At 37.7% G+C, this 26,586-nt stretch overlaps 1 protein-coding gene across 3 annotated transcripts in view; it reads right to left on the bottom strand.

The window, feature by feature from the left end:
• Positions 1–26,586, bottom strand: part of C2CD3 (C2 domain containing 3 centriole elongation regulator) — a 112,369-nt gene that overhangs the window by 53,526 nt on the left and 32,257 nt on the right. For all 3 annotated transcript variants that reach the window (XM_016208464.2, XM_016208465.2, XM_016208467.2), the window contains exons 9-22: positions 24,944–25,098; positions 23,986–24,192; positions 23,362–23,474; positions 23,047–23,165; positions 20,506–20,628; positions 16,696–17,190; positions 13,898–14,049; positions 11,549–11,795; positions 8,626–8,806; positions 6,749–6,932; positions 5,139–5,311; positions 3,886–4,009; positions 2,363–2,631; positions 1,536–1,625 (exon numbers count right to left, since the gene is read on the bottom strand). In XM_016208464.2, the coding sequence (XP_016063950.2) occupies positions 1,536–1,625; positions 2,363–2,631; positions 3,886–4,009; positions 5,139–5,311; positions 6,749–6,932; positions 8,626–8,806; positions 11,549–11,795; positions 13,898–14,049; positions 16,696–17,190; positions 20,506–20,628; positions 23,047–23,165; positions 23,362–23,474; positions 23,986–24,192; positions 24,944–25,098 (2,632 nt within the window). The remainder of the gene's footprint in view (positions 1–1,535; positions 1,626–2,362; positions 2,632–3,885; positions 4,010–5,138; positions 5,312–6,748; positions 6,933–8,625; positions 8,807–11,548; positions 11,796–13,897; positions 14,050–16,695; positions 17,191–20,505; positions 20,629–23,046; positions 23,166–23,361; positions 23,475–23,985; positions 24,193–24,943; positions 25,099–26,586) is intronic.

Genomic DNA, 26,586 nt, shown 5'->3' with positions numbered 1-26,586 from the left:
AATATGTTGATCTCTAAGATTCCTTTCAGCTTGGTCGGTCTAAGAACTTATGGCCTTAGCTTTAGTAACTTCTCCCCTCTGGGTATTAATTTCCCCACAACCTAGCGGTTCTTAACATTTTTTGGTCACAGACCCCTTTGGCGCTAATGAAAGCTATTATCCCCAGAAACTTGCACAAATGCACATACACACAAAATTCCACACCATTTCAGCAATTAAGAACTGCTAGATTAGATGGTTCCTTTTGCTCTGTGATTCTATAATTGAGATTATTGGCAGTAGGAAAAAAAACATTCGAGCGTTCACTTTAGAATAACTCTTAAAACAAATACAAATGATATATCCCAAACTGTCTAAAAGGTTTATTTTAGACAAGGTTAAATTTAATTTGTAGAAATTTCCCAGATGGTGCCCATTGCCTGACAAACTGTAGTAAGTTTCAGAAGGAAAGAAAAGGAGGTTTCCTATGTGTCAAGATCCTTTTCATGTATAATTTCATTGAATGGTTCAATAACTTTGCAAAGTAGATCTTATTATTTCTATTTTTCAGATGAGGAAACTATGAATCGGAGAGATGAAGTGACTTTTTCTAGATCACAAACACCATGTAAATGACAAAATTGAGAGTTAAATCCTATACCAAGTTGTACAGACTTCTCTCTGGCACACACACAATACCTGTTTACTATGAGTATTGCTCATATTTCAATTTACAGTTAAACTTGGGAGATGTGTGACAGAATTTTGGAAACCAGATTACCTAACTCTAGGGAAGAAAATGGACAAGAGAAAGAAAACTAACATTTACGGTGTGCTTACTATGTGTCAAGTACTTTATCTATCCTATGTAATCAATTCCTACTACCTTGTAGACTTGTCAGGATTAACTGTCTCCATCTGTGAGCTAAGAAAACTGGGGCCCAGAGAGGTCAAGGTCACCAAGCTACTAATAAGTAGGATAGGACCAATATTTACAAACTGCCTTGGTGGTTGTGTCTTCACCTGATGTCCTTATTCCTTCTTCACTGGGAGAGGAGAGTTTAGAGAAAAAGAATGGGCGAATCTGGACTTGATTTCCAGTACTACCACTCACTAGCTGAGTGGTTTTGGCAAATCACCTCTGTGAGCCTAAGTTTTCTCATCTGTCAAGTGAAAAGAATAAGATCCTGTATCCCTGCCAGACAGGGCTATTGTGAAGCTCAAAGAAGACTTAAGAAAATATTTTACCAAATGCTATATAATGTAATGGATATCACCATATTTATTAGTAGTAGTATCATTATCATTACCTTCCTTAGAGTAAGATGATAGTACAATGTTTTGAGCGTCTTGCTTTATTAGAAAAACTGAAATGATTAGGAGAGGACTTAAAATGCTTTTGAGGAAATTTTTGAGGTACCTGGGAGAATTCAGAAGCATGTGTTAAGGGGTCATATTTTCTTTTGCATAGCTTGTGGAAGCTAGACAAGATGCTCTCTTTCAGGAAAGTGAATGGGAAAGGGTAGGAATAGAAAGTGACAATCTAGGATCCTTACCGGATCTCTTGATAAGCAGCTCTTTTGTTGGAACCTTTACTACTCCAAGTAGATAATCTTTGAATGACTGGAGACTGGTTATATCACTGGCTGTCAAATCAAACAAAAAAGGGAAATTACTTGGTGGTCTACTGACCAAACATTTTGTGTTTACAGTATATTCACATGACCCTTGATTTACACTCACTAAATCTCAGTGTTGGAAGATACGTTAGAGATCATCTTGCTCCAGTCAAATGCCCTCTAAATTGTTTTTAATTAAATCATTAGTTGTATATGTATGAGAGTGTGTGCAATTTTAAATCATTTTATTTTGAAAAAATTCAGGCATACAGAAAGTCTTCAAGAATATAACAATGGCCCAGCTGGACGTGGCTCAGTGGTTGAGCATGGACCTAGGACCCAGGAGATCGCGGTTTGATTCCCAGTCAGGGCACATGCCTGGGTTGCAGGCTCGATCCCCAGTCAGGGGCATGAAGGAGTCAGCTGATCATTGACAACTCTCTCATCATTGATGTTTCTCTCCCTCTCCCTTCCTCTTTCTAAAATCAATAAAGATATATTAAAAAAACAAACAAAAAAGAATATAACAATAAACTTTACCTAGATTCACCCACTAACATCCTGACACATTTATCTTTCTCTCTCTCTTCACACACACACACAATACATATTCCACTTATTTTCGTTATACCCTTCAGAAGTTAAGTTGTAGAGAATATGATGCCTCATCCCTAAATACTTCAGCATGTATATCCTAGGAAGGCTATACCACTCAAAACAGAGCCCCTTTTAATTATGATTGTGATGAACCATTTGGTGCTCACCTGACTTGGTATCTTCATGATAAATGGCAAAAGTGACCTCTGCAAACTCCAACAGCTCTGCCAGGAAACAGGCCTCTCCACTGCAGTGCTGAGTTACTAAGTTACATGAGAACTCAGTGTGATGGGAGAATTCAGGGCAGAAGGTACAGGCCACAGGGCGGGTTTGGCGCTGTTCTCCCTTGGGCAGGAAGGAGAGATGAACGGTGACAAAGGCATTGACCCCAACTGAGGCACTAAACTGTAGAGAGGGTTCCTGCTCAGCCAAAGCCCTGTGGGGGAAAAGAGTGGGCAGGAGAAGAAAGAAATATCAAAAATCAGCTTGTCTGCCTAGAAAACATCTCCAGCGTTTCCATGAGGCCACCAAGAACACTAAGCAACCATGTTTCCTACCTAGGCTTTTGGTAGTGCCACAGTGTGCTTTCTCAGTAATCTGGTTCTCAGAGTGTATGTGTGTGGGGATGGGAAGAGACCATAGTCATCTGTCCACCAGAGTGACACTTTAGCCAAAGGCTACCAGGAAAGGAAGAACATTCAAAGTAAATAGAAGTGTGAGCAAAGACCTGAAGGAGGTAAAGAGGGCCAAGCTGTTTGTATACAGAAACAGTGTTCCAGGCAGAGAAAACAGCAAGACGAAGGCCCTAAGAGGAAAATGAGCTTGGTGTGTTCAGAAGCAGTAAGAGGACCAGTGCCTGGAGTGGAATAAGCAGAGGAAATACTAGCAGGAAGAGATGAGGTCATAAAGATAATGGGGTAAGATCATGTGGGGTCTTACAGCCATTTTAAGGAGTCTGGCTTTTACTTTGAGTGAGATGGAAAGTCACTGGTGGGTTTTAAATAGAGGTGTGTCAAAATCTAACTTAAGTTTTCACAGGATAATTGGCTTCTGTACTGAGAAGAGACTTGAAGGGGAACAAGCTAGAAAAATAGAAGCTGGTACTCAGAGACAGAACATGAGGTTAGAGAAGAGCTGTAATCATTGGTCCTGGCATGTTTCGAGGGTGTAAGGTATGATGTGGGAATAAAGTGTTGGACAAGGTTAAGGAACTAAATTGCTAATAATAGTTAAAAATCGCAGAGTCTGCAAGTGATTTATTCACTCATATTCTTATAGGCTTTTTCCCCCCTTTTTTTTGTTTTTTTTAATCCTCACCCGAGGATATTTTTTCCATTGCTTCTCAGAGAGAGTGAAAGGGGAGAGAGAGAAAAAAAAACATTGATGTGAGAGACCTCGATTGGTTGCCTCCTGCACGTGTCCCAACTGGGGCCAGGGATCAACCCTGCAACCGAGATACGTGCCCTTGGCAAGAATCAAACCCAGGACCCTTCAGTCCAAGGGCTGACGCTCTGACCACTGAGCCCAACTGGCTAGGGCCTTATGTGCTTTCTTAAAAAAAGAAAAAAATAGAGTTGTGGTTAATGAACTAGAAACTGTACACAAGAAAGTTTTGTGTATCTGAGCATCATATATCCTGTGGACTGCAGTGGAAAAATGTTTGAGAATTGCTTTTCCAAGGGGTACTTACTTGGCTGCTGCTTGCAGACCACAGGCTCTGATAATCTGGACTGAGATAGAGACAGCTCGGCTGGCAAGAACTCCCTCTGCTGTCCTTGGAGTACGCCTGTACCTCAGGCCCACATCTAGTAAACCTGAAAAATGAGGACAAATGGAAATTAAGTTTTAAAAGGTGGGTTGGAAGAATCTCTGTTCTATCTGGACCCAAGTCCTGGTCAGGAAGGAAGGAAGAGAACAAACACTAAAATCTTAATGAACAATAAGGGGCCTCAGCAGTGAGAGAATCTGTCCATGGTCAGAATCACATTATATTATTGTACTGTAGGATTAATAAAGACATAACAGTAGTTACTATTTATACTTTATAGCTAAGAATCTATGGCTCAGAGATTCAACTGCCTGCCAAGATTATACAACTATCAGAGGAAGAACTTACTTCCAGATTTTCTAAACCCCCCGTTATTTTTACAGAATTGAGATGGGCTCTAGCTTTTCTTCTTTTAAACTTTTAAAAGGTTTTCATACTTGTATACTTCTATCACTCTCCTGCCACCACAAGAAACATCCTTCACATGCCATCTTTTTTTTTTTAATCTACCACTCACTATCACATTTCTGGGAAAGCTTTAAGGAACAAAAGAACAAGCTGATCAGTGAGGACCAGAAGGAATTACTCAGTCTTAATAATGGCAAGATAAAACCTTTTGTTTCATAGATACTCTCCAGCAAGCTGGTAACTTGACTTAGGAGGCTAATCCTAGTTATCTATTATGTACTTGCAGGGTGGGTCAGCCTGCTGGAACCATTAGGATATAATTCAAAACTTCAAATTCTAATTAATTCCTTCTACCTTTAAATCCTAACCTTCTCCTCTATTACAGTGAATTCCCAGTTCATGCTAATTATATTTCACCAATCCCACATCTGCTTATGTCGCCTTGGAATAATAATTCTCTGAGTACACCTATAAGTGCTTGGGATTTAGTCGTTGAGGGTTTATTAAACACTTGCTGAATTGAAAGGTGAAATGAGACAAGCAACATTTATATAGACAGTCTATAGAACTATGAATTTTCTAAAATTATATGCAAAATTTGCAGCGTATAGTCTACACTAATTTTTCTAAGAGAAGGTGTCTGATTGTTTTCATCAGGTTCTTAGAAGGGTGAGTACCACAAAATGTGAAGAATCACTAATTTAGAGAGAAAGAGATATTTATGTATACTGACTTTGAAAGAGAAAGACAAAATAGTCTTCAATTACCTGATGACTGGTTCTTCAGTTCTTTCCTATTCTCAAGCCTGGGGGTTAAAGGGAGATTAAAGGTCTGTATTCCTACATCCTCATGGTGCTGCATGGTTGCCATAGCGCAGATCCTGGATAATGGCAAGGTTCCTTTGGCGACCATCTGGTCTCTCACATTAGGATAATAATATCTGTAAACCACAAAAGCACAAGCTGTCAGTTGGAAGAATTGGGTGGATTAATGATTCAGTCTGCCCTAGGGATCAACATTCAGTATCTAGTTATCTTTAGAGCCTGATCTATATTTGTGGTATACTTAGAATTTAGGATTTAAGGGTTTATTAAATACTTGCTGAATTTAAAGGTGAAATGAGACAAGCTGGATGTGTCTCATTTGTGTGTGGCTGGATCTACTGCACATTATGTGGAGGTGGAACTCTATAAATTACACCGTGTTCAGGACCAAGTCCAGCTTCCCACAGGCTTTCTGTCTGAGGTTTCTGCATCTGGCATGGACCTTTGGTAGTAGCCACTATTGAAAGCATCCATCCTACAGTAGCAAAGTGGTTCTAGGTGGAGCAGTCCCAATCTCTTCTATGTCTTCAGGCCCAAGCCCCTCAAATTTGGGAGGGTAGAGGATCAGTTAGTACGTACACTATTTTCCTCATCTCAAAACATCCCATTTTTAGATCACAAAGTTATCAAACCTAATTTCCACCTGATTCTATTTAGGAAAAGGTTCTGGGAAGTGGCTGATACTCTTCCCTCCTTGTGTTCCTGATGCTGCTTCCTCTCCTTTTATTTTTTAATCTTTACCTGAGGATATTTTTTTCCATTGGTTTTAGAGAGTGGAAGGGAGGGATGGAGGAGGGGAGACAGAGAGAAAGAAACATTGATGTGAGAGAGAGACATCGATTGGTTGCCTCCCACACATGCCCCAACAGGGCCAGGGAGCGAATCTGCAACCCAGGTAGGTGCCCTTGACCGGGAATCGAACCTGCAACCTTTCCGTGTGTGGGCCGACGCTCTAGCCACTGAGCCACACTGGCCAGGGCTGCTTCCTCTCCTTTTAGATTTATACTCTCTTAGTCATTTTAGTTGGCTTCTTGGGGGTGGGGATGCAAGGGAGGAGGTCGAACACCTGTTTTAAGTGCCATTATTTTTCCTGGAAATTGCCAAAGTCTGTGACATGAGTGGATTTATATTTTATGAAGGCTACTCTTCTGGCAGTGGGAAGAACAGATTACAAGAAATGAGTAGAAGGCCATTTTAGTAATTTAGGCATGATATGACATGGTATGATGTGGGCCCGAGCTAAGTAAGGCAGTAAGATAATCAGAAAAAGGTGATTGAAACATTTGAGACAGTAGGAGGTAAAACTGATAGAATTTCACTTATAATTGTAAGTAGTGGTTAGAAGTATAAGATACAACTGCTCCCAAGAGCCTAATAATTTTAATAGATTTCTGTAAAATCTGGACAAGCATCACTAACAAACACAAATAATATAAAACAGGACAGAAGGGACTGCTTAGCTTCCTTACAATTCAACCTAGACTGGTTGTGGGAAGGATGCTCTATGCTTGTGTATTTCCTTACTAGGCACAGGATTGGGTTCTCCACAGTACCTGCACCAGATTTCAAACTGGATTCCACCTCCAGGAACAAGCGCTTGTGCAGAGAAGGCACTGAGTAGGAGCCTTTGCACTGGAATGTCAGTTGGCAACAGGAGAGAGTGATGGTGCTCACTATTAAAGATGGGATCTGGAACACAGAGTGTGGCTGCAGATCTGAAAGGCTTCAAAGTGATTCCTTTGGAAAAGAAAAGCAATTCAGAATAATCCAACACATCATTTAGTGTTTTATATGTAGTAAGACAGTATATTAATGTCCATTATTAATCACTTTTATCCTCACAATATTCCTATAAAGAAAACAAAGCACGTTATGACTCCTACTTCACAGATGAGGGTATGAACACCTTGAAGTTACATGGTGAAGGTCTTAGAGCTGGTAGGTCACAGACCTGGAGCCAGAATCTATATATTCAGAATGTTACTCCTATCAAGGTCCATGTCTCTAGTAGCTATGGTACCTAAGGTCTCACAATACAGGAGAAAAAGATCCCTTTGTTGGTGAATAATGAGTGAGGGTTCCCATTTCTGCACATCTTTGCCAACACTCGTTAATCTTTTCCTTTTTGCTTATAATTAGTTTTTAATATATCTTTATTGATTTCAGAGAGAGGAAAGGAGAGGGAGAGAGAGATAGAAACATCAGTGATGAGAGAGTCATTGATCGAGCCCGCAACCAGGGCATGTGCCCTGACTGGGAATCGAACCCCGATCACCTGGATCCTAGGTCAATGCTCAACTGCTGAGCCACGCCGGGCCGGGCAGACTTCTTCTTCCTTTCTAATTATAGCCCTCTTAGTGGATGTGAAGCAGTATCTTGTAGTGGTTTTGATTTTCATTCCCCAAAGGACTAATGATGTTCAGCATCTTTTTATGTGCTTATTGACCATTTACATGTCTTTGGAGAAATGTTTTTAGATCTTTGCCCATTTTTCAATTGGATTGTCTTTCTATTATTGATTCGTAAGAGTTCTTTATATATTCAGGGTACAAATATGTTATTTGAACCCCAAAACCAATACTGGTAGCGCTTCTGCAGTTATTTGCTGACATGCTCAGAATGGCAAAAAATTTGAGCTACCTGACTTGCTCATTCCAAGCTGAGGTCAAAAAAAGCAATACTCTTCCTCATTTTAGCTCTCAGAAATGACCAGAAGACAGATGTGGTAGGAAACAGTGCAGTGTAATACAACAAGCTCTGGGGCCAGTGGACAGGGCATGAATGTCAATGTTGGCACTTGTTAGTGGGGAGGTGTTAGTCATTTCATACTTCTGAACCTTGCTTTCTCATTTGCAAAATAAAGAAAATAGAATCAACTAGAATAAGTTGTTTTTAGGATTTAAGATTACGATCTACTATGCTGTACACCTGAAACTGAAACAAAATAATATTGAATGTAAACTGTAATTAAAAATAAAATTAAAAAAAAGATTATGATGTGAGGTATGTGTATGTACATATTTCCCCCAGGAGCAATGGTTCAGTATTTCCTAAGTCAGTTTTCTTAAAGACTTTATAGAATATAACTTCCATGGACAATGAGGATCAACTGTATATTTATACATGATAGAGTAGACATGTAAATGATATGATGGAATAAGATGTAAATAATTGATGGATCTAGGTAAAGGGTATATGGAAGTTCTTTGTATTATTTTCACAACTTTTCCATAATTTGAAGTCAAATCACAATAAAAAGTTACCAAAAAAATTTTTAAGAAAAGTAAAACAAACAGCCTATCTCTTGTATTGCCCAGGTAAGACTAGAAACATTGAAGAACACAGAATTAACTCAAGAAAAAAATAATTCCTAAGTATATCCAATAAAAGAATTATACAAGAATGAGAAAGCCCAATCTCTCAAACCTACCATTTTCAAGGAACTCAGGTCCTTTTAGCATACTGGATTGCGAGTCTTGAACTGGAAAGTAGTATTGAACATAACAATCTGCTTCTCCCCAGACTGTTGTCTGAAGAGGGACTAGCCCTTTAATCTTGTCTACATGGAGCTCAAAGTGGTGCTCCATCAGGCCATTTCTTTGGTCTTCTGCCTATTAAAACAGAGAGAGAGAGACTGGTGAGCTTTAAAGAGTAACTTGCTTAGAATATTGTTGCTTCTCTATTAAGTCAGAGTACAGATGAAGAAATAAGCATAAATTACTAGCCTATATTAAAATAGATACTTAATTTTCACTGTGTATAAAACTCACAACTGCTCATTATAATCAGATCAAGCTGCATTTATTCTAGACTGTGAGACTGGGTCATTACTATGAAATACATAAATGTAATCCAGTACATTAATGAAACGAAGTAAAAAAAATCATGATTATCAATATAAAGGAAAAAAAGGTCTTTGATAAAATTTAACATCTGTTCCTAATTCTCAGTAAACTTAATAATAAAAGGCTATTTCCTTAATAAAATAAGGACTATACATTTGTTTTTTTAATTTTAATTATTTATTTTTTAATGTTTCTTTGTCTTTATTGTTGAGACCATTACAGATGTCCCCTTTTTAACCCTACCAATCTCCTCCACCCCACATCCATCCCACCCCCAGGCCCTCCTCACACCAATGTCCGTGTCCATGGGCTATGCCCATAAACATACAAGTTCCCTGATTAATCTCTCTCTCCCTCCACCCCTTTCCCCCCTGAGATCCCTCAGTTTGTTCCATGCTTCTATGTCTCTGGATCTACTTTATCAGTTTATTTTGTTTATTATATTCCGCATATGTGAGATTATGTGGTACTTGTCTTTCTCTGACTGGCTTATTTTACTTAGCATAATACTTTCTAGTTCCCTACATGCTGTGCCAAAAGTTAAAAGGTCCTTCCTTTTTACAGCTGCATAGTATTCCATGGTGTAAATGTGCCACAGCTAGGATTATACATTTGAAACAAAAAGGTATTAATTTACTTAATTACTATTTTTAATGAAGTTAGGAATACCAAACTTGTTTGTTAATGGTAAGGACTACTTGGAGAGGGAGTGAATACACTGTTACTGAAGGTATCTACTAATATGAGCCAGGCACTCCACTAAGCCCTTCACTTGTATTAGCTAATTTAACATGCATTGCTAATAACAGAGGAACCAGGGTTTGAACTGAGGCAGTCTGATTCCAGAGACAAAGTTCTTTACCTCTATTCTACACAGCTTCAGCAGACACCAGGTAACTGATTATTGGGAATATTCAAAGGGGGAATTCAGGATTCATATAAGGATCAAACTGCATGATTTATACATGCTTAACATTCAATAAATTTGGAACATAGATTGTATTAGTTCTTTGCTTTGAAATCTAAAAACCCATGTCAGCTATACCTGCTCAAAAATCTTCCTATGGAAACAGAAAACTTATAATTTGATTTCCCAGAGGAAAAAAAAAGGAATAAAAACCTCTCCAAATTACAGCACCTGCTCAATTTTGCCATATAGTATTAGAATAATTTAATAATTCAGTTTTGCACATGCTGAACTGGATGAGGGACTTATGAGTGTAGGAGAAAAAAACAATTGTATTTGTTGATACCCAACATTTCAAGGACTTCTGTGCTCATAATGAATAAAATTTTCTAACTTTCTACATTGCAATGTGAGGACCACGTAACACCTAATAAGACTTGGGAATATTATAAATGACTTTTCTTTATTTTGCTTTTATGTCTTTAAATAAAAATAAAACACTATGATCTATTGATAGACACTAATATACAATAAAAATGGAAAAGTTTAGAGTTTGTAACAAATAAAACAATAACCAACTAATAGATACTTTCCTAACAGTTCTTTCTTTGCTAGAAACATTAAATTTGTCATTTAGATTCAGAGTAAAAAACATAACACATTTAAATGGTGTGGAGACTGAGATTTAGCTATACTAGACACCAAGAGACACCAAATGTAAGATACAATAGGACATGATATAATGGACATAGAGTCAGAAGGCCTGTGTCTGAACCCCAATTCTCCCATTCTCAGCTATAGGACCCTGGACAAGTAATATATCCTCTTTGATTTTCTATTTCATCACATATAAAAGAGAATGACAATGGCCCACTTCATGTTTATTAGAAAAATAAACATGATAAAGTGTTTTCTCAATTATATAGCACTACACAAATTACTTTTTTTTTTTTTAAATATATCTTTTTGATTTCAGAGAGAGGAAAGGAGAGGGGGAGAGAGAAACATCAATGATGAGAGAGTCATTGATTGGCTGCCGGATGCACGCCCCCGACTGCGGATCGAGCCCGCAACCTGGGCATGTGCCCTGACTGGGAATCGAACCCTGATCACCTGGATCCCAGGTCGAAGCCCAACTGCTGAGCCACGCCCGACCGGGCAAGACTATTTTTTTAGAGCAGCTAAGGTTCACCCCACTATTAAGGCAATTAAGTTAGTAAATTAGAGGATTAAGGTCTGGTTGTCCAATTAGGTGTTCTTTATAAATTCAAGGAGCTCAGAGGGATAGAGATAACCATTTTAACCATAAAAGAAAAATGCCAATCAATGATTCCTTTGATCTATAGTAAGCACTGAAGTGCAAGTATGTTCTTCTGTTAAGCCTTTCACTACTGAAATAAGAATTTGGGGCAACGGTTTCACTAAAACATGAAAGACAAATGAGATTATGTACTTAAAAAAATTTGCTAAGAGTAGATCTAAGTGTTCTCACCACACACACACACGCACACAGGTAACTAGGTGAAGTGATGCATATTATGTTAATTAGCTTGATTGTGATAATCATGTTATAAACATACAATCAAGTGTTTAGTCACTACCGTAGTAATGGATGCTTTAGATGGCTGGTCCAGTAAATGGGCTGGCCTAGGGCTGAACGGAGGAAGGATTCCTTCTTCATTCTTTAATCTTTGTAGCGCCATTATCTGATCCGAAGAACCCATAGCTAAAAAGACTCGAAGACTCCCATTTTGCTGGCCTGAGAACACATCAATCACAGGCATGTAGCTGTCGACAGCAACAACTGGGTACTGAGCATCGAGCAGCAGGCGAGAAATCTTGGAATCTCTAAAGGGAGAGAAATTGTACAACAGCAAATAACAATTATCAATCATGTCATAGAGTTGCTTCATTTCTTACTTGGCTCATTTTCTCAGTTTGTTAAAAATGTATCTACAACTAGAAAATAATAGTGGTTTGAGAAAACATATGATTCTATCCATAATCCATCAAATAAAAATTACCAGGCAGGGCCCGGAAGGATGTCTGGTTGGAGTGTTGTTCCATCCAACAAAAAGTTGCGGGCTTGATTCCCGGTTAGGGCACATACCTAGGTTGTGAGTTTGATTCCCCAATCTCAAGGATGGGTACGGGAGGTGACCAATTGATGTTTCTCTCTAACATTGATGTTTCTCTCTCTCGTTCTCTCTCTAAAGATCAATAAACATATCTTCGGGTGAGAATTAAAAAAAAACACCAGGCAGTTAAGTTCCAAATGTAGCAATTTGAGGGCAAAGAATGTGTTTGATTTATCTTGGTATCATCATGGTCCTAAGCCCAGTGTCTAGGATCAAGTACTATTTCAGTAGGAGCCTGTTGAATTGTATTATTTTACAGGTAAGCAGCGTGGTCAATTAGAAAAAGTATGGCTTTTGGAGTCTGGCAGATAAAATTTGGGTAATATTACTAATAATACCATCTACTGAGTGCTTATGTGATAAGCACTTTACAAAGTTTCTATAATCCTTCTAACAATGCAAAGGGTTGATATTATCCACTATTAATGGATAATAAAAAGTCCCAATGCTCTTCATTAACACCATGCTGAATCTCAGCTCTGACCCTTGCTTGATAAATGACATTAAGTAATCGATTAAACCTTTCTAAGTCTGTTTTCTCACCTATAAAATGAAGGTAATAAAACTTCCATCAAAGGGCTGCTGTTAGGAGTAAACACTAAGATAACCAATATAAAATACCAACTATGATTCTTGGTATATTCAGGTACGTGCTCCGTCATTGGTACTATTATTTTTATGCTCTCTCAGCAAAGAATGGGGTCTAATGAATGAGAAGGAAAGGAAAATACCAGACCAGACTCATATCACAGCTAAAAAAGTGGGGAAAAGTCCAAAGCCTTCAGTTGGCAGTGCCATCTATGATTCAAGCAGTACTCCTTAGCCTGGCTATGCTTTCCAATGCTACCATCATAAGTATTTCACCATTCACAGAAGGCTTACTCATTTATTTTCTTACTAGATTCTCACAATTGCTCCAAAAGGGAGAAGACAATCTATCCTCAGCCTCATTGTACATATGATAAAAAGAAAGTCAAAGAGATTGACTTCTTCAAATTAAATGACAAGTTTCCTCATTTGTAAAATGGGGATAATGATAATACCTCCTGCAGTTATAGAAAGGTTCACATGAGATAGTGCCCACAACAGTGCTCTTTGTAAAATATGAAACACAGCATTTAAAACAAAGATCCATGAGAAGGCTGTTCAGAAAGAGGTCAGTGTGAAAACAATTAAAAATCAGAACCTTGAATCAAAACAGAAAATGAACAGTCTGTATTGAAGACAGAAATTGCCTTCAGATAAATCAATACCCCACCGAGGTGTTGGGTAATGACAAATGAGGTACAGTAATCAAATCTGAAGGTCTAAAAGACAATACTCAGTATAGAAATCTTGCAAATAGCTGATGTGAACAATACTAAAGTTTTGTGACAGAGAGATAAACCATTTGTTTTGTGAGGTGGTAACCTTTGGCAGTTGAGCTTCTTGATGAGGAGAATGGACTCTAGAGCCAGGCTCTCTGGGTTCTAATCTGTTTTACTACTTGCAATATATATGACATGTTATTTAACTTCTCTGTGCCACTGTTAACTCATCAGTAAAATAGGGATAATAAAAGTTATCTGCCTAAGAGAATTGTTGTGAGGATTAAATGACTTGATGGGGTAAGGTTCTTAAAACAGGGCCTGAAACATGGTAAGCAGTATCTGTAAGACTGCTTTAACATAAGAGCAGAAACTATGGTGAAGTTGAAAAAATTCCTCCAAGGAATTATAGGGCTAGCTTTGTTTGCAAACCAAAAGAACTCCTCTTCAGTCCATACAAAGTTAAAGATGTAAAATAAAGAATACTCTAAAAGATCCTATTTACTTGAATGACATGTAAAACTGATGGAGGGGGAGTTTCACCAGCCCGAGCAGCTTGTCCTGTCCTGGGCTCCGCACCTTGTTCCAAGTTTCGATTACCATCACATTGTTTTTAAGCCTTTCCAAGTATTTGGGAGACAGAGAGACAGGAATCACCTGGGGAGAGGAACAACAAAAAACAAAAGCCCACACCTGAGACAAAATACTTTTATTCAACATATTTACTGAAAGCCTACTGTGTGTGCCTTGCACAGTGCTAGGAGCTGAAGATATTAAAATAAAATCCAATCTATACCCTCAGTTTGGAGCTACAGTCTGGTGTCAGAGACCAACATATATAATGTCCAAATATAAAATGGCATGAGTTCTCTGATGATAAAACTCATATAGATGAGGCTTCAGGAACAGAGAAAAGATTGTCAAACATGTCAATCATGGTGCTTGCCAAGCTCATTCAATCTTCCTAAGGCAAAATCACCCATTTGTAACCCCCTGCTGAAAGACTAATGCTTTTGAAACAAAGATGACTACTGACTAGACAAGCATTGAGCACCTGATCAAAGGACAGCCAATCCACTGGTTGGGTGGTATGGCCTGGTGCAAAAAGCTCTGCCCAACAGGTGCTAGGTAAATAGCAAGGCCAACTGTTCATCTGGATTTTCAGTGTAAAAGTACTACAGAATTGGCCAGTCAGCTGTTAGTTGAAGGAAAAAAGAAAAATCACAAAGAGAACCAGAACTCCGGAGTCAAGACCAGGTCAGTCAAATTAATGATAGAATCAAGGGCACAGATTTGAAGGAACCCAACCTTAGAATAAGGGTAACAGCAGGAGAGAGAGAAGTCCTAGTGATGAAACCAACAGAAAATACAAGAGGTGAAAGGGTGAAATCAGATCAGACAACCAGGGCAGATCTACTTTTATATTCATCTAAGAAACTCCTACATACGGTACCCTGAGCACATTTCTGTTCTCTGAAACCAAAAAAGAAAGTAGAACATATCAACCTAACCTATAAATAGGAGATTTCAGAAAGCACTTCTAAGAGAAAGTAAACCTAAATCTTAAGGATAGGCAGGAGTTAACTAGTGCAAAAAGCTCTGTTTAATAGAAGTCATGAAAGTTGAAAGGAAATTCCAGGCAGAAGCACATATAAAGACAAAGAGGTAGGAAAAGAGAATATTCAGGAAACTGCAAGTAGCTGAGCATAGTTAGACTATCTAGTTTGAAGGGAAGAGTGAGGAGAGTGGAAACTGGAGAGTATAAACCATTCTTAAAGGGTCTTGTATTCCAAACCAAGGATCTGGACTCTGTATTGAAGGCTATGGAGAAACAGTGAAAGGTTTGAAGCAGAGGACTAAAATATTCAGGTTAGTGTTTTAGAGGTACATAGAGGAAGGAATGGATGGAGCAAACAGAAACAGGTAGGCCAGTCTGAAGGCTATTTAGAAGGAGAGGGCAAGATTGAAAGCAATGGCAATGAAGTGGACATAAGAAGATTTATTCCAGAGATAATTAAATTTGCAGCATCTATTGGACTTGGTGAATAATATGAGAGAGTCAACTTTTAGGTTCTACTTGGGCTTCTGAATAAATTATAATATGAATTAGGACAGATAGGAGGAGAGAAACAGATTTGGAAGGAAAAATAAATTTAGATTTGGACACATCTGAATTTCTTCTTTCATGTACAAATTTTTATTGAATACCTGTGATATGCCAGGTGATGTGTTACGTGCCAAGTGTAAAATGCTTTTGAGACATCTAGGTGGTGACAAATAGCTGGTGGTTAGATATAGAGATCTGAAACTAGAGGGAAATGTCTGGCCTACAAAGAAGTATGGATTTGGAAGTCATCTTCATATAAATGAGAGCTGAAGGTATGGGAGTAGATGTGGTGACTGTGGGGAAAAGAAGGTTGGTTTGGAAGAATTCCAAGGATAGAGTAATGAATAGGAGCACCAATAACTGAAGGTAAAAGAGAGAAGTGCTGATGTCACCACTCTTTTCCTACTGTCCAAAAAAGGACAGTTGTTAAGTCAGGAAGAAAATAAGTGATTAGAGTTAGAAAAACCAAGAAAGAAAACTAAGGAATAGCATGAAATTCAACAGAGAAATCAAGTAAAATGAGTATTGAAATAAGTGAAGGAATAAATCAGAGAAAAAAAATAAGTAAAAAAATAAAGGAGAGATTGAAGAAACAGAAAGGAAAAGGGGACGTTTAACTGATCAAAGTCCTAGAGAAGGGGTGGGGAACATTTTTTCTGCCAAGGGCCATTTGGATATTTACAACATCATTTGAGGGACATAACAAAATTATCAACTTGAAAATTAGCCTGCTATATTTGGTCAAAAATTTAATTAACTCACCCCTAATGTGATGGCTGGAACTGCTTCTGTTTGGTGAGGCCTTGGCAGAGCCAGACCAAGTGATTTCAAGGGCCGTATAAGGCCCGTGGGCCAGATGTTCCCCCCCTGCCCTAGAGGAAGCAGCAAGGAATAACAGGGTTTGGTGACTTTGGGTAGAGCAACAAATTCTGTTCGTCCTCAGAATTCATGCAAAGAAAATAGTGGAGAACTGAGACAGAACAGAAAGATACAGAAAGTTTGAAAATGCTGGCAGTATCTTTTCCTCTTAGCAACCAATAGTAGGACTGGATCTACATACCAAATTTCAAAGGTCCCTCCCAATCTGAACATTCTAGGTTTCTTTTACGATGGCATTATGATTTGGGAAACATACCTGTCTCCCACCCACATACATCCCTAATATATATGAAATGTTAAGATGTGTACAAAGTTACCTGAAAAAAGTTAAAGACTGGTTGTGTTGTGCCCCAAGCGATGACAGATCTGGTGGCTTCCTCTGTGCTGAAGAGTTTGCAATTTAAATAAACATTGCATGGTGGCTGTTTCTCAGATTCTCCAGTAATGAAATCTTTCCCATCTGGCACCATCAATAGCACATGTAACAGCAAAGCACTCTTTTTGCTTGACCCATTTGTTTGATTTACTAAATTGTGAGAGGCTGGTATAGCCACAAAGGTTGAAGGATTTGCTGTAACAGGGCATAGTGACTTTGGGTTCGGGAGCATCAAATTCTGTTCTTCCTTTGCACTTTCTTCATGAACTTCATTTAGGTTCTGTGAATTTTTGGTACAGGTAACATGTTGGCTAGGTTCTGGTAGTTTCTTATCTGGACTTGTAAGAGCAGAAAGTGAGGTATGTTGGGTGCTACTATTTAACTTAGTCTTGACACCAGTGAAATCCTTGTTATCTATAACAAGCTCCACAGTTACCTATAGAACACAAAAGAAAGAGAGTTAGCAGGAATCTCTTCTAGAATCAGAATCAGAATTTTGGAGCTAGATGCAGCACTGGATTGTTAGGAAATAAATTAATTCATTCACAAATATCATAATAGTAAGAACATTAGTAGACTGGCATGTACATTACCTCACCAGGATTAAGAAAAGCTAGGCAGATGATCTATCAATAATATAAGATGAACCTGAAACATTGACTTGTGCCAGAAAATAAGGACACGCTCAGAAAAGGATGGAGACATATTGAAAGTGATACCGTTGTAATAATCTGGTTATTATTTAACAGGAAAGGAGTAAACGGAAGACTAAATAACATAAGCACTCCATTTATACAGCTTTGCCAGGAAACTCATGTTAACACTCTCCAAGTCTGTTCCCTGCTGATCCATAGGAGAAGAAACTGGAAAAAGGCAGTTTGGACACGTGCCCAGTAAGGTCTGAGTGACTAGGGAAGATGTTTACCTGTCAGTCACACCTGGAAGCAAGTCAGTGGCCAGAAGAGGTGTGACCACTGCAAGGGTGCAAAACCTTAATATTTAAACTTCTGAACAAAGGGAATTCCCTCTCTTGGCTCTTGGCCCTCTTCTCCCTTGCTGTTTGCACCTGACCCCTGTTGCGGGCTCTCATGCCCTGTATTCATTCATGTGGCTCACAGTCACGTGGAATCTACACAATAAACTTTAATTACTCTGAATGCTAAACTGGACCCAGCTGCAACATGGAATGGAAACTGTGGAAACTGGCCCTCCTTTTGACCCTACTGGAACCCAGCTGCACCTCTTTCAGGACTGGTTTGAGGGACATGGGAATTTACAACCAGAGGAATGTAACTACATGCCAATAAACACCATTCATTCTCCCTTCCAAGTTTTAAAAAATTCATTTTCTAAAGGTATTGTTAAGAACCCCACTCCCACAAGTGAGGGAGGAATTTGATTCTCCGGTAACAAAAGGATACAGAATCCAGTTGAAGGGGCTTCCACTGGCCAAATCTGGGACTATTGGAGCATCAAAATAAGCAATAGTCATGGATTATAACCAACTGAATAAGTCTTACCAATATAAGTAAATATGGAAGAAAGGCCAACTCTTCCATATAGTATGCCAATTAATAAATGTATAAGGAATGGTGCAGGTAAGGTGGAGTTAGAAAATCATCATCTTTCAATCATCATAGTAATAAGGGATTCAGGTAAACCCCAGTGGAAGACACTCTACAAAATAACTGGTCTTACTTTCCAAAAATATCGAAGTACTAAAAGACAAAGGGGCTGCAGAACTGTTCCAGACTAGGGAGATTAGAGAGATGTGACAAATGTAAGGGATGGTCCTGGATCAGAAAAAAAAATGCTACAGACAGAAGTACTGTCATAATTGGTGAAATTTGAGTATGGACTATAGATAGAATACAGTATCACTTTTAAATTGATTTTTATAACTGTACAGAGTTATGTATGATAATGTCTTTGTTCTCAGGAAATACACACCAGCATCTAGGGGAAAAGAGACATGATGTCTATAACATAATCTCAAATAATTCAGAAAAATATTGTATATGTGGGATGGGGAGACAAAAAGGAGAAAGTGAGAAAAACAGACAGAGGAGGCAGACAGACATGATAAAGCAAAGATGACAAATGTTAATAATTGGTGAATCTAGGAAAAGGGTATGTAAGTTCTTTGTACTATTTTTTGCAGTTTTTTTTATATTTGAAATTATTTTTAAAAAGCTAAAAATATTAAGTAAAAGAGAGTGCAGGAGAAATGAAGAAGAATAAAAGTGGTTACTATTATGAGATTGAATTACTAAAGAAAAAGGGAACTTGCTTTTTTTTTATTTAAAACCCACAGCAAAGTTCTTTTGCTTTATTGAATCTAGACGGCAATCTAGCTAGAACAGTATTTCTCTCAAGAGACAGGATAGAAGCAATTTCTAGTCCATTGATTCTATTTTTACCCTTTCTTATTTTAAACCTTGCAGGCCAGAATGAACTAGGCAAGCAAAAATTAAAACTCTGATAGTAGAGTAATATGATATTAATTTTGTGCAATGATAATCACACAAGTCTTTAAAACTAAATGGCATTATTATTAAGACCAGAAAGAAGGCAGAGAGGGCTTCCAAGAAGAGGAAGCAGCATGAAAATCAAAAACAAAGGAATGGAGGCATAAACCAGGATGATACCTTAGCAAGTCTTTGCATAGTTTGACACGGTTATTGGTAGGAAAGCTGCAAGAGAGAAGGCTACAGTGGTAGGCTGGGATCAAAGCTGTATAAATGGCATGCCTATATTATTTAGTCTTCCTGTTACTCCTTTACTGTTAAATAATCATCAGATTATTACAACAGTATCACTTTCAATATGTATCCATCCTTTTCGGAGCGTGTCCTTATTTTCTGGCAAAAGTCAATGTTCCAGGTTCATCTTATTGCCCTGTATTTTATTCTTTGGGTGATGAGGGGCCATGGAAATGTTTTAGGTATGGCTCTGATGATTTTAAAAGCTCACCAAGACAAGCCACACATTCAAATTCTGCCACCTAAAAAATTCTGATGCTTCTGAATACAAGGAAAGAACTCTCTCCAATGAATTATACATCAGAACTCATTCACCAGGCACAAACTCAGTCACTTCTCTCCTTGTTCACTGTCACTACTCTACTCCAAGCCATCAACAATCTCTTTTCTGAACTAATCCAACAACCTTCCCATTTTCCCTCTTGCCCCCTATAGTCTATTTTCCACACAGTAATCTTTAAAAAATGTAAATTAGATGTCATTCACGTGCTTCAATGTTCTTTCTTGGCTCTTAGGAAAAAACCTAAACCCTTTACTTTGACCCATGAAGCTCTGAATGATAAAGCGCCTACCTGCCCATCCATTCTTACTTTCTACCACTTTTCCTTTTGGCTCACTATCCTGTACCAACATTCTGTCCCTTGACAACACCAAGCCCATTCCCACATTAGGGCCTTTGGATGTGTTATTCCTTCTCCAGAATGATCTTTCCAGTGCTTTTTACTTGGTGGCCTCTTCCTCTTTCATCAAATCTCACCTTAAGTGTCACCTCTTTAGAGAGACCTTCCCTGACCACCATCTTCTATTTTCCTCCAGGTACTCATTATCACATCATACCATTTATTTCCTTCATAACACTTCTGTTGCCCTATTTTAATACACGCTGCAGGAGCAGAGACCCTGATTTTCTTCTTCAATGTTATATTCTCCGGGCCAGCCAGTAATATGTGCTTCATAAACACTAGACTGCTTGAATTACATCTATGTACCTTGAGGGGGCCAAGTGGAACCTGACCATTTGTCTGTTGCACTGGCAGCTGGTCACTGAAAGAAAGCAGCTCAGACTGAATGACAGCTCTCAAAGGCAGTGATGCAGATCCAATGACTTCTGGCTGAGAGAAGAAGAAAAAGTTTAAGGGGAGCTACAGGGAACTTTAACTGAAATGACAACACATGATGTCTTATAAAGGAACTCATGCTTTATGAAGTAAATAGCTTAATTATTTGACTGCAGCAGCAGTCAAATAGGAACCCACATTCTGCCGTATTTTGGTCCCCCTTCTGGGTTTTACTACTTCTCCCTGGGAGATATATAAGGTTTCATGAGTCACAAAGAAGTCGGAAGATTATCTTTTTCCATTTTTAAGAGTTGATTCTTTATGAAAATTGTTCAACTTCACTCTTAAAAATATAAAATGAAAGTAAGATGACACAATTTTTTGCCATTAAAGCTAGGAAAATTACAAAACACTATACCTGATACTATCAAGATTATGGCGAAAAAGTGGCTGTCATATGCCTGAAGTTGGGAATATAGACTGTCAGCATACTATTGGACAGCAAATTTGGCAATAAATATAAAAAGCTTTAAATAATCATATTTTGGCTCAGCAATTTCACTTCTGTAAATTAATAATAAAGAAACAATAAATACATAAAAACCTTATATACAAGTATGTATATTTAACAATGAGAAATAACTAGATGTTCAATAATCGTTATTCTAATTAAGTTAATTATAGCACATTCCTACAATAAAATAATATATAGTCATTAAAATGATGTTTACTAGAAGTCTGAATTAATATAAACAACATTTGTTATAATGTTTGATAAAAATAGGGTATTTAAATATTTATAAAATTTTGTGGAAAAGATTAAACATATTTTTGAAAGAAAAATAAAAACCCTCAAAGACAATGTTAAATTAAAAAAAGGATAAAAACTGCAAACAAAATTACCCTAATACTGTCAAAGATTTACATAATATACTGTATTCATTTGAAAAAGATAAAAGAGCACACATAAATATTAACAATAGTTATTTCTTGGTGATGGGATAATATGATTTTTGCGTTTTAAAAATATTTTTTGCCTTAGCTGGTTTGGCTCAGTGGTTAGAGCGTCAGTCTGTGCACTGAAGGGTCCCAGGTTCGATTCCAGCCAAGGGCACATACCTCAGTTGCAGGCTCGATTCCAGCCCTGGTCCTGGCTAGTGAGGGAGGCAACCAACTGATGTGTCTCTTTCACATCGATGTTTCTCTCTCTTGCTTTCCCTTTCACTCTCTCTGAAAAGCAATGGAAAAAATATCCTTGGGAGAGGATTTAAAAAAAGAAAAAAATACACACACACACATATGTATATATGTGTGTGTGTGTGTGTATTTTTTTTCAAGTTTCTATAAAAATATGTATAATTCTTTTACAATTAGAAAAAAGGAATTAACTAGGTGATTCAATTTAAACATACTGAAATGTTTACAGAGGTTTCCTTGAGTGTGTGAAATTATGTATTTTTCCTCCTCTTCTTATTCTGCTCTATTTAAAAAAAAATCCCAAACCTCTGAAAAAACAAACAGAAAACCAAGATACATTCTTCATACTATCCATAACAAAGAAGAGGTCAAAGATACAAAAGCTACTCTTTTACTGAAAGAAGTAAAAACTGCTCATGACATAGTTTAATGATTTATGTTGTACCACTTACAAATGGATTTTATAGACTTGGAATGAGCTGATCAAAACTGCTGCCCACTTTATATTATCTTGAACATGGGTGGATTATAAGTATTCTGCCAGAAAAACAGTAGGATCTCAAATTAAGACTAATAGCCCACATCAATCCAAACAGTCAACTAATTCTCCATAGTAAGGAGCACAGTAAAGACATAAAGAATTTATTAGGATCTCAAGTCAAAAGACTTGGGGTGGAGTCCTGGCTTTGTCTTTTATTAGCTTGGGTGATCTTATAGAAGTTACTTAACTTAATCACAGTTTTTTCATCTGTAAAATGAAGATAATAATGTCCCTAATTTACAGAGTTGTTGCAATGATTAAATTTGACAATATGTACATGAAGAACTTTTAGCACATGCAGTCTTATAACAAATAGCAAACAGACCATAATATCTGTTCTATAACAAACAGCCAACAGAAACTTAAAAATAACAGTAATGTCCTGCCGGTGTGGCTCAGTGGTTGAGCACTAACCTAGGAACTACGAAGTCACAGTTCGACTCTAGTCAGGGCACATGCCCGGGTTGCAGGCTCTACCCCGAGTGTGGGGAATGTGGGAGGCAGCCAATCGATGGATGTTGTTTCTCTCTTATCGATGTTTCTATCTCTCTACCCCTCTTCTTTCCTCTCTCTCTAAAAATCAATAAGAACATATTTAAAAAAAAAATAGTAATAATAAATAATCAAAAAGCATTAGTGTTGTTTGACCCTAGAGGAATTCCTAGATTAAGGAGAAATATAATTTTAAGTATGCTCCAAATCCCTAGGGTAAACGTCAAAATCACTTGAGGTACCTTTTTCTGTGAGATTTTCTTTGTGTAAATTTGGAAAGTAAGGTTGCAATTCCACCAGTGTTCTATCATTGGGCCACCCAACTGTACCGGAAACACAAATCTCTGCTGGAATTTCACCACTGCAAGGAGAATCAGACACATAAGCATATCATGTCACCCAACTAGAGCCATCTCCAATACATGCTTTGACACCACCCACCTCCCTTTCAAATAAAAAATTCTATGATACTGTAAGAGTCAGGTGAGTAATTAGGGATTCCAAAATTCCTCCAAACCCAAAGTGTCTAAGGAGCAGACAACCAGTCTTTCTCTTACTTCCATCTGCAATTTTACTGGAGGCGAGTCGAACGACCTCAGTTATCAAAGTTGTCTTTCCCAATCCACTTTTGGAAAAGCCCACAGGAAAGTGATATTCCACAAAGAAGGTGCTAGAAAAATTAAAAAAAAAAAAAAATTAAAAAAAAATTAAAAATTAAAAAAACACACAAACCAAATAATAAACCTATTTTTTTGTCTGATAAATCGTACATATCTTTCAGGGTTCTATTTTCAGGATCTCAGGTCCTCAGAGGAACTATCTCCTCTCTTCACAGCCTTCACCAATCCTGCTAGGCAGAATTAAAGGCTCTCTTCCTTCTGCTCCCACAGCACATTTAATATAAAACTTCTATTTTGAACGCTAAAGCCCTATATTACAGATAGCCATTTAAACATCTCTTTTGTTTTAAAGTTAAAACAGAGTTTGGGTCTTAACTTTATTTATTCTTACACATACCTAGCATAGTGCTTGGGACTTAGTGGGGGATTCAATACATTTTTGTTGCTTGAATGGTGCATATGAAAGCACTTTACAAACCATAAAGTGTTACACATTTATTTATTTATTATCAGACACTTCTCACTAATGTCAAATTTAGCCTACCTATGTCAGAAACATACCGCTTTTTTGTTGTCAGCTTAGGTGCTCTCAAAGGGAAGCTTTTTTTGCCAGGGGTCACCTGTGGACTATCTGGAGGAACTTTCATTGTTTCGATGATGATTCTGGCTGAATGTGCTCTACCCAGAAGGGCCAGTCTATCTACACTTAGCGTCATCACTTGGGCATCTTCTGGAGTTTCCAATTCCATCTGTTGTTCAACCAAATTTCTGAAAGGAATTCATACAGACAGTGAGACAGTGAGAGGCCCAATATGAAATGATCTAGTTTGCATAGGCAAGAGGAGAAAGGAGGAAGGGCAGCAAGCACCTTAATTCACAAGTTATCAAGTACTGAGAAATGTCTTTAATGAGAATTCTGGTCCTAATCCACAGTGGAAGAAATCTCAAAAAATGTAAAAATATTCTTCTAATCTATAAGTTTATCTCTACACATGTATAGAAACTGATGTCACAGAACTAGTTTTTCTACAAGTGATACAGACTTTAGTTACCCACTGAAGTAAAAATTATTTTTTCAATTTTAATTTTTTAAATTGATTTCAGAGAAAGGAAGGGAGAGGGAGAGAGAGACAGAAACATCAATGATGAGACAGAGTCACTGATCACTGCATCCTGCATGCCCCCTACTGGGGATTGAGCCCACTACTTTAATATAACTACTATTGTCACCTTCTTCTATCCTTTTCATTTGCTTTCCTTACATATATTTTTATGTAAGTATAATACAGCACACATACAACCTAGAATTCTGCTTTCTTCCTGAACCATTTCATCATATCCATCTTTTCATGTTAAAGTATTACATTTTTAAGGACTACATTACTTAATGAGTTACGGCAACTAACTTAACCAGTCTGATACTGTTGGACAACCACAAGTCATCTCACTTTAGGAGATCTTGTCAAAATAATCTGCATTTGCTTTTTGCTTCTAAATAAGCATTAATAGAGAGGCTCACCTATTTTTCTTGCCTGCTGCTCTCTTCTTCAACATGTAGCCATTTGACTCCAGAACTTTAGAAGATTTGGCAAGAGCTTTCGATTGGCTCATTTTTTTTGAAGGGACAATGTCATCATCTTCACTGAAGAAATCACTAATGCTGCTATCAGATTTCTATGGGGGGACAGGGAAGAAAAGAAAAGAGAGGCATTAAAAGATAAGTGCTTTGGGGATAGTGGTAATAAAAACATTTGTCTACAAATAGTCAAATTCTTTTCTGTACATATATCATTCTTAAAGCAACAACTAACACCAGGGAAATAATCCCATGTTTCTCCTGGTTATAAAAAAATACAGCCGACCCTTGAATAAGTGGGAATTAAGGGCAATGACTCCCTTCTGCAGTGAAAAATCTGTCTATAACTTTTTTTTTCTTTTAATATATCTTTATTGATTTCAGAGAGAGTAAGAGAGAAGGAGAGAGAGAGAGAAACATCAATGATGAGAGAGTCATTGATTGGCTGCCTCTTGCACAATCACCACTGGGGATCGAGCCTGCAACACAGGCATGTGCCCTGACCGGGAATCGAACTCTAATCTCCTGGATCCTAGGTTGATGCTCAACCGCTGAGTCACGCCAGCTGGGCCTGCCTGTAACTTTTGACTCCCACAAATCTTAACTACAGTTGGCGCTTTGCATCCACAGATTCAACCAACTGTAAATCAAAAAAAGTACTTCGGGAATTGTGGTTGGGAATGCAAAACTACTGTTTTCAATCTGTGGTTGTTAAATCCACGAATGCAAACCCCGCAGATACATAGGGCTGAGTATTAACTGAAAAAAAAATCTGTGTATAAGTGGACCTGTGCAGTTCAAAACCGTATTGTTGAAGGGTCAACTGTAATCTGAAGTTCACAAAAATAACCTACAAGTTCTATTAGAATCTATTTCAAATAAAACAGATTCTTCTTTCAAATTCACAATAACCCCTATTTATTGACTGCGTGCTATATCAGTCAATAAATGCTAAATGCTGCGTGTGTATTTCTAATACTACATTCCTATAAGGTGCCCTTATCTCAATTTTTACAAGTGAGAAAAATGAAAGCTGAGAGAAGTTAGCTTGTTTATGATTTACAGCTACAAGTAATAAAGGCAGATTTTGATCTCACTGGGTTCCAAAGTCTGAACTTCTACCGTAGTTTAAGGCAAAATCACTGGTGAAATGTAACCTAACTATATGGATGCACAGGCTGCATCTTTCACCACTCCATACTATTAATGATTCATCCTGCTTTTAATCTTGCTAAGATGAACTGTTTATTATGTCACAAATTTCCTTAATTGGGGGAACAGTGGCTGAGTGCCTAGGAATTAATTTTTATTTTGAGAAAAGACAGCTACAATTGACTGATCAGCCCTTTCTACCATAAAATGCAAAAGAGAAGACCCTATTATAGTTATTTGACTACAGTTATATAGTTTAAAAAAAGCTTGTTAATATAAATGCAGGAGGAAAATCCAAAGTCATTTTATCACTTCCAATTCCGTTTTTCAGCATCTCAGGTGTATGTGTTGACCTGTGTGATAAGAGTAACAAACTAATAGTCAACTAAGCATGATCAGAATACCCTTCTTGGAAGCAATGCAACTTTTTCAAG

This window comes from Miniopterus natalensis, chromosome 11 (assembly GCF_054644295.1).
Source record: "Miniopterus natalensis isolate mMinNat1 chromosome 11, mMinNat1.hap1, whole genome shotgun sequence".
Taxonomy (NCBI): domain Eukaryota; kingdom Metazoa; phylum Chordata; class Mammalia; order Chiroptera; family Miniopteridae; genus Miniopterus; species Miniopterus natalensis.
This window is presented reverse-complemented; position numbering and strand designations above follow the sequence as displayed.